A 7836-nucleotide genomic window follows, 5' to 3' on the forward strand; every position below is an offset into this window, starting at 1 on the left:
AAACAATCCTCACACAGGCTAAAACATTCACAGTGCGTGCCTGGAAATGATCTTGTTTACGTTATTCTGATTAGCAACAGAGGTAGACATGAGTTTTGTATCAAACAAATAATATTATAAATGCACAAAACTCTAAAAGGCAGTCATATAAACACTATTTACAAATCGATTCCCTTTTTCAAATGAAAAAAATGGCCCCTGATGTTACGAAAGAAGTATCCAATCATCGTGCTTTAAGCGCCCTTGTGCTGCGGTTATTTCACCTTTATTAACATTATTTTATTTATGTGTCCATGGGTCAAGTGTCATGAGCCCTACATTTGAGATGATCCATTATTTAAGAAAAGATTGAATATGAATTTAGGAGTTATTTGACTCCCTGAATTTGCAGCCCCTATAACCCGTCTGTCTGTGACGTCATCACCCATGAGGAGCTCAGCGAGCTCGGCGTTCCCTTTGTAGACTGTCGGCCTAGTACTCCTGGTAGTCCTGGAAATCACTTCCTACTGAGATGCCGCCCATGTTTCATTGCTGTGCTCCGACGCCGCTGGTCCCCCGGTGCACGACTGCCATGACTCTGTGTTTGTAGGCAGAACGTTCAGACTGGTCAGCACCTCCTGTGCCGTCTTTCCCAGCATGCCCTGTATGTCGCAGACAAAGCGGTAGACGTAGCGTTTGCCCGCCGTCTTGTGGATGATGTTCTTGTGGTAGTAGTAACGCAGGCCACGGCTCAACTTCTCGTAGTTCATCTTGGGTTTGTTCTTGCACTGGCCCCAGCGCTTCGCCACCTGCAGGATCAACAAAAAACACACGTGTGAATGTGTGTTTGTTTCTCAGAAAAACTATGAATAACCCGTCCATGTAGTAAATGTGGAAGAAGTACTTTGATCCTTTACTTAGGTGCCAATACAATAATGCAAAAACATCATGCATTCAAAGTCCTACATAACTATTAATTGAACTGCAAGTATCAAACAGATGAAGCATATTCCGGTTGTAGTTGCCTGAGGTGGAGCTGGTTTTAACTACTTTATATACTGTTATAATACACAGTTGTTTAGTCCAGTGGTTCCCAATCTCCGGCTCTGGCATCTTAAAAGGCGCACAAGATAAATGAGAGCAGTCGTGAGATGATTTGTGTTGAGATACTCTTTAAGGTGAAGTGCTAAAAAACAAGAATAATTTGATATCTTTAAGAATTTATCTAACTTGCACTATCTGAAACGTGACAAGAGGCCCTGAGGAGACGTTGATATTTTGTAATGTCCAAAAAGGCTGGGAACCACTGGTTTAATTCCAAACAAGGCATTTTTGTTATTGGTTGTTAAAAAAGTGCAATATTTCCCACTGAAATGTACTGTTGTATACATTTAATTCTAAAGCAGCATTATATAGAAATACTCAAGAAAAGTATCTCCACTACTGCCATGTAGTAGTCAAAGACAAGAGATTTCCTCACCTCCGAGGGGTCGGACATCTTAAACTCCCAGCCGTCTCCCGTCCAGCAGATGAAGGTGCGACAGGCAGAGTCCAGAAGTAGCTCCAGTAAAAACTGCCACAACTGGATTGGACCAGAACCTAAATGAATTCATACAAACAAAGTCATTGATTTGGTTACAGAACTGTTACAATGGCAATCCATTTTAGTTTAACCTGTTATAATCAATCAAGTATTGTGATCCTTTACTTTACTAAAAGAAGCAATACAGCTGCATAATGAATACTTTATTACCAGTTAAACTACAATTTGCATTCAAAATTCCATTTAAGTTAAGGTACACTAGACTTGAGGCCCCTTGGAGTCATTTACTATGTATTTAAATACTGTAGCTGGTCAAAATGGTGCTATTTTATATAATAATTCATACACTTTTTTAAGAGCAGCTCAGAAGAGATGAGAGATCAAACCTGGATAAGTGGACATCCCTGTCATCTGGCCCTCCCTGTCGGGCCTCTGTAAGTGGGTGTTCTTGCGTTTGACCACACGGGGGCAGTACTGCTCTGAGGAGGGACCGTGGGTTGAAGGGCAGGGGGCCAGAGGCGGGTGAGGTGGAGGTGCAGTGAAACTGGGAGAGGAGAATTCAGGCCAGAAGGACGAGGGCTGCCTCTGTCCGTCAGAGTCGTACAGTTCCACCGAGTGACACGAGTAGCTCGGATCTGTCTCACCTGGGACAAAGAGACGGGGTTAAACACTGAACGGCGAACATGAGACCAGTCGCAGGGTGTTTGTTTAAGCTCCACAGGTGAACCATCTTACTTTGTAATGTATTTGATCCTTTTGCAGGTGGAAAGGGGCTGTGGCTGCCCTCCACGGCCGGGCTGAACTGTCCGTTCTGGGCCACCAGGCTCTGGTACATCTGTGGAGACTCCTGGTATCCAGTTTGTGACTGGTCTACCGTCAGCCCATCTGAACATCAAACAGAAAGTTAGCCCAAAAAAACAAACACAGACAAAAGAAGTATTTTCAAATACAGTGTGAGTGTGAGCTCACCGTGTGAGTACGAGGTCCACCAGTTGAACTCCTGGAACGAGTCCAGGTTGAAGAGTGTCGTGTCGCCGGTGCTCACTGCGTAGAAAAAGACAAATGAGCATGAGAACACAGCGAGTTAAGACTAAAACATGTGGCCTGTTGCAACCATAAGGAGTGTGTGGGTTTCTATTTGTATTTTGAGGTTTTACCTTTAACGTTGTATGGATGAGAAGCTTTGGGCGGCTCTGGGTAGCTGCTTTCTGCCACATAGTGCTGCTGCTGCAGGAATGCTTTACTGTCTAACAGAAAAGACAGGTCTTCACCAGGGTAGTCTGGAGGTTAAACAGAATACAGACACATGGAGTCAGGAGGGGATGATAAAGGGAGGATGGAGGGAGAGGTCATGCTCGCAAAAGGACCACACCGATTGTTTTACTCGACATTAAGTGAAGTTATTCTCTTGATTTCATCCCTACTGGGTCAGCTCTTGGTTTCCATTAATTTCAGCAGGGTGAGAAAAGTCACTTGCAGAAACTTATATTAGTCATACATCAGATGTAACAACATATAGTTGTCGTTTCGTTCAAGACATGTGATCATGTCAGTCAGCTGTGCGAGGGCCTATTTTTTTATTCTTATATTATATATCATTTTTATGCATTGAGATGCAGTGGGGGAAGTCAGACATGAGAAATACAAGACCCCTTTTTAAGCATGATCACTGTTTGTCAGATTTGTGGGATTTCAGATGCTGGAACGTCACTTTATGCACCACCGAGCAAAACCTGGTCCTGCTCACGGATAAGTAACGAGGTAACATCTACAGCATCTCAAGCATGTTTTAAGTCTCTGTCAGTGATACCAGAGTCTGTCTAAAAAGGGAGGATATTCATCTAAAAATATCTACTGTGTTGTAAATGTACCTAGAAAACGGTATGGTCCTTTAGACTGGAGGTTTATTACAGCTCACCTCAAAAAGGCAAGATGGCGTGAATTTGTAAGTTTGCTGGTTTTTATCTTGAAAGTGTGTGTTGACACAAAAAAGCAGCTTGTTTACTATCAAATCAGTACCAGGCACTCAGGTTTTTACAGATGGAGGCAGCTTGGGGGAAACAAAGGAGGGAGGGGGAGGAAGAGACGGGAGGAAACACCAGTGGAGGGAGAGTGACAAAGTAGTGATGGAGGTCTGGGGGAGGTGGGGTAGGGGGGTGGGATACTCTAAATCTGTTGGAGGAGGAAGTCTGGAGGAAAGGATTAGGGAAGACAGAGAGGGGAGTGTCTTTAACCTGACCACCCTGTTTCTGTCCGTCTTTGCCTACCTCAGCCCATTCAAGCGTTATTCACACACACACACACACACACACACACACACACACACACACACACACACACACAGCAGCGCCCCACTATCCTGGGTTTGAGCGAGAGCCCCCGGGTGTCAAGGTCTCATCGAGAAAGCTCTGACAGATGTGATGATACAGTCTGCGCAAATATTTCCTCTGTCCTTCAGCTGCTGGTTCGGAGGAAACAGATTGTGCAGACATAAAAAAAAATGATAATAATAACTCTGTCAGAGCATCACTGAGCGTTTAAACCTTGTGCCATCACAAGTCATGATGCTTCACTTGTGTTGGAGTAAAAGAAAGATAAAGAAATCAAGTGATTCTCTGAACTAACCATAAGATGCAAAGTCAAAGCCCGCCGGCACTTCCTGTGTCCTGAAGTCTTCTGTGTAATATCCAGTCTGGCAAATCTCCATCTGTGTTGAAAGGGTGATGATTACAACTTTCATCATCATGGCAATTATCTATGTTGATCAATATCTAGAGAACAAGGCCACATGAAAAAGCCTTGCACTTTTTTGCAAATAAAAAATGTAGTACTTTTATACAGACTTTAAATAAGCAGCATCAGATTGAACATTGACCTACTGGTTTTTAAATGATCTTTTAGTCAAAGTCATGTCATAAAAGGAGGGTTTATTTTTTATTTTAATTTTTGAACCTTCATTTCTGATGCATGTGTGGGGAAAGGTCAGACATGGGAGACATAAGTCACCTGCTGCAAGGAAACCTTTTTTGTGTTAAAGCACTAAAGTTTTGTGGTCTTTGAGTTTCGACAATGATCACCTTTTGTTTTTTTTAGTGTGATTCTCCTACAACTTAATTTAAGTGCATTGCTTTTGTCATTGAACGCAGAACCCAGGATTATCTCAGACAAAAGAGAAAAAAAAAACATTTCTCTAGTTGTTAGTTTACAAAATGTCAGGAAATAGTTTTAAATTAAAAAAAACGACCTCCTGCTCTTTCTTTGGACAGATGAACCCAATATGTTCCTTTATTGTGACTCTGTATTCCATGAAATGAAATGGAAAGTGAAAGCTTACCTTTATTTTCGGGTCTTTGCTGTCTGTCTTTCTGTCTCCAGGTTTGATGATAGTGTCCCAGTACATCTCTGTCTTTCTCAGATTTACACACTTTATTTACGGCTACACGTACAACAGCGAGTGGTCAGTCTCCGGCCGGAATGGTCCCATTATAAACGCAGCGGAGGTGGGAGGGGCGCGTGCCCGCTCTGCGTCGTGACCAGTTTGTTTAATATATCGTGACGTCAGAACCCCCCCTTCCGAGCAAAAAAAAAAAAAAAACACTAATCATTCATTCATAAAATACTTAATCTTCCGGCAAATATATATCACGACGAGTTTTGAATTGATTAGTGGCGGGAAGAAGTATTTTGGAACTTAAAATTAAGTATCAATATAAAACTGTAAAAACACTGTATAGTATAAAATAAATGTAGATATTTAAAAGTAAATAGGCTATTGGGCAGCAGCATGCCATTAAATGCTTCCTTATAGTGTCCGATTATTAACATAATTAATGTTCAGCCTGTCCAGCTTCCATACTTTATAAAGTTAAACTACTGGATGCATTTATTTAGTTGTAGGCCTAAATGTGTTGTGTCCAAACTTTTAATCTGAAACAATCAACCTGCCTAAAACTGTCAGTGGAGTGATATATAATAAACAATATGCCCTGTTACATGTAGAAGTATCTAAAATAAAGAATACTAGCGCAAACGCCAAGATGCTTCAGACAGCATGGAGTCCAACTACAGTCCCCAAAACACTTAAGAATATCTCTGATTATTCTAACTTACTTTTTCCGTTTATTTGTCAAAGACGATGCTGAATGAGCAACAGAAAAAAACTTAAATAAACAAAATAAAACAGGATCAAACAAATAGTGCTGAAACTATTCAGAATTAACATTTGAGGGAACGATCCTAACAATCAGTAACATGTTAAAGTCATTTATTTAAACATTATTTTAAGACCCGTTATTAAACGATACAATTGATTAAATCGAGAAAATTATGCTACAGCAATATACTATCACACGATAGTTATACAGTTCAGTAAGTATTGATGCACATTGTTTAATAGGCATATAAATGGAGATAAAAGGGATGCATATTTCAACAGCGTTAAACTGAGGGTGTAATACAAAACAATCCTAAGAGGAAAACCATAAGAATTGATTACATGGCTGAATAATAGCAGTCAAAACAACCATCAGTGTTATTTTTATTCTCTGAATGGCCTCGAGATCTTCCACAGCTTGTGCGGTCACTCTGATTGTCTGACAGGCGGGACTAAATAACCGAGACACCGTTTGGGTGGAGACGAAGTGCAGGCTTTTGAAATCAGAGCAGTCGGTTTCTAATGAGGTGGGAGGAAGAACAAAAAACTCTGTATCTTTAGAAACCATTCGACAAAACAATGGTCCGTAAAACACGCACACTATCACACGCGCACGCACGCACACATATACACACACACACACACACGCACACACACACACACACACACACACACACACACACACACACACACACACACACACACACACACACACGTAGTCGCTGAAGAAAGTCTGAAATCACGGAGTGAGTGGCTGCAGCAGATAAGGCCGAGCCCAGGGCCTTGTATAAACAAACAACACACACACACACGCACGCACACACACACACACACACACACACACACACACACACACACACACACACACACACACACACACACACACACATCTGGAAAAGTGGAGAGGGCTGACATCGTGCGCGTCGGTGCGAGACGGGAGTCGTGATTGGGAGCCCCACCTCGAGACCTCGAGCCCTCGAGACGGGGACACAACCGGGATAAGGTTACACAACACGAGGTGATTAACAACCGTCTGCAGTCAACGATCAGGAATCCACCTGGGAAAAAGACAGCGAGGGGCACCGAGCTGCAGTAAACAGTCACGGAGCAACACGCCTGCAAGCGGCTTTAAAATAAGAGTAAAAGTAGTAAAAAAAAAAAAATGTAAAAAGTGTGCATGGCCCTCTGGAGCAGACGGCTCGGGGAAACAGTCGATTAAATAAATGCTTCTGCCGCGTTTGTCCTCGGGATCTAACTTAGATATGTTCAAATGTTCAGTGTCACTGTGCCCAGTGGATAAACTATTCGGGTCATTTACTTGAGTAAAAGTAATGCAACACTGTGAAAATGCTCATATAACAGCCGTGTAGAGAAATATCCCTTGTGACAGTTTTACTATGAAATATTATATAAGGTTATATAACTATTTACTGATACACAGACATACAATAAACTAAGAGCAATTAAAGACAAGTTATGAGGTAATGATGGCTACATTAATAGTCTACACATAGTACAGCAGAACATAGGTTATAATGATAGTGTCGTATTAACATAGAAAATAGAAACATAATATAGTCGGTGATGTGGTAGGACAGTAAAACATAATAGGATACAGTAAAGAATGATTGATGCATTGATACAAAAGCATGTATTGTCAGTTTGTGAAGCTCTATTTCGTGTTGAACAAAATGTAGTTTTGAATTACACTTCTGATTATTTTTTCCATTAATCAGTTGTTTCGTTTGTACAAATAAGAAATGTCAACACATCTATACAGAGCCCAAAGGAACACATTCACAATGTGTATTCTGCCCCACAGTCAAAACCTCAAGATTATTAAGAATAAATAAAACACTATTTTATGGATAAACAACAAATCCTCAGATTGGTGAAGAACAGGAAATCGCAAATTATTATCAAAATTGCCCATTAATGTTCTGTTCATGAACTAATAGTTGTATAAACTGTTTGGTACTTTCCTTTATAACTTAACATCATATTTTATAAGCTCTTCATATGTTTTGTTTTGCAAAAATGTGAATTTTAAAACAAACTAAAGCTGTAAATGTAGTGAAGAGATCAATATTCCTTTCTGAGATGTAATGGAGTTGAAGTATAAAGAATACTCAAATACCTCAAAGTAAGTAATTTGGTATGA

General features: G+C 40.8%; 1 protein-coding gene across 1 annotated transcript; it reads right to left on the minus strand.

Moving 5' to 3' along the window:
* Positions 1-46: 46 nt before the first annotated feature.
* Positions 47-4971, minus strand: etsrp (ETS1-related protein). Its single transcript, XM_068570316.1, has 8 exons — positions 4857-4971; positions 4148-4229; positions 2680-2802; positions 2492-2566; positions 2258-2407; positions 1909-2166; positions 1460-1578; positions 47-788 (listed from the first exon to the last, which is right to left on the minus strand). Exons 1-8 carry the CDS (start codon positions 4920-4922, stop codon positions 504-506), a joined length of 1158 nt encoding a protein of 385 aa, XP_068426417.1. The 5' UTR covers positions 4923-4971; the 3' UTR covers positions 47-503.
* Between the last annotated feature and the right edge of the window lie 2865 nt (positions 4972-7836).

The sequence above is a fragment of the Clinocottus analis genome, unplaced genomic scaffold (genome assembly GCF_023055335.1).
Source record: "Clinocottus analis isolate CAN_PGR_092001 unplaced genomic scaffold, fCliAna1.0.p SCAF_9, whole genome shotgun sequence".
NCBI lineage: Eukaryota > Metazoa > Chordata > Actinopteri > Perciformes > Cottidae > Clinocottus > Clinocottus analis.

Coding starts and splice junctions, on each gene's coding strand:
- etsrp (XM_068570316.1), bottom strand. CDS start 4,922: ATGTACTGGGACACTATCATCAAACCTGGAGACAGAAAGACAGACAGC. Junction 1,579..1,908: donor AGGGATGTCCACTTATCCAG/GTTTGATCTCTC, acceptor GAATTCATTTAG/GTTCTGGTCCAATCCAGTTG. Junction 789..1,459: donor AGATGTCCGACCCCTCGGAG/GTGAGGAAATCT, acceptor TTGATCCTGCAG/GTGGCGAAGCGCTGGGGCCA.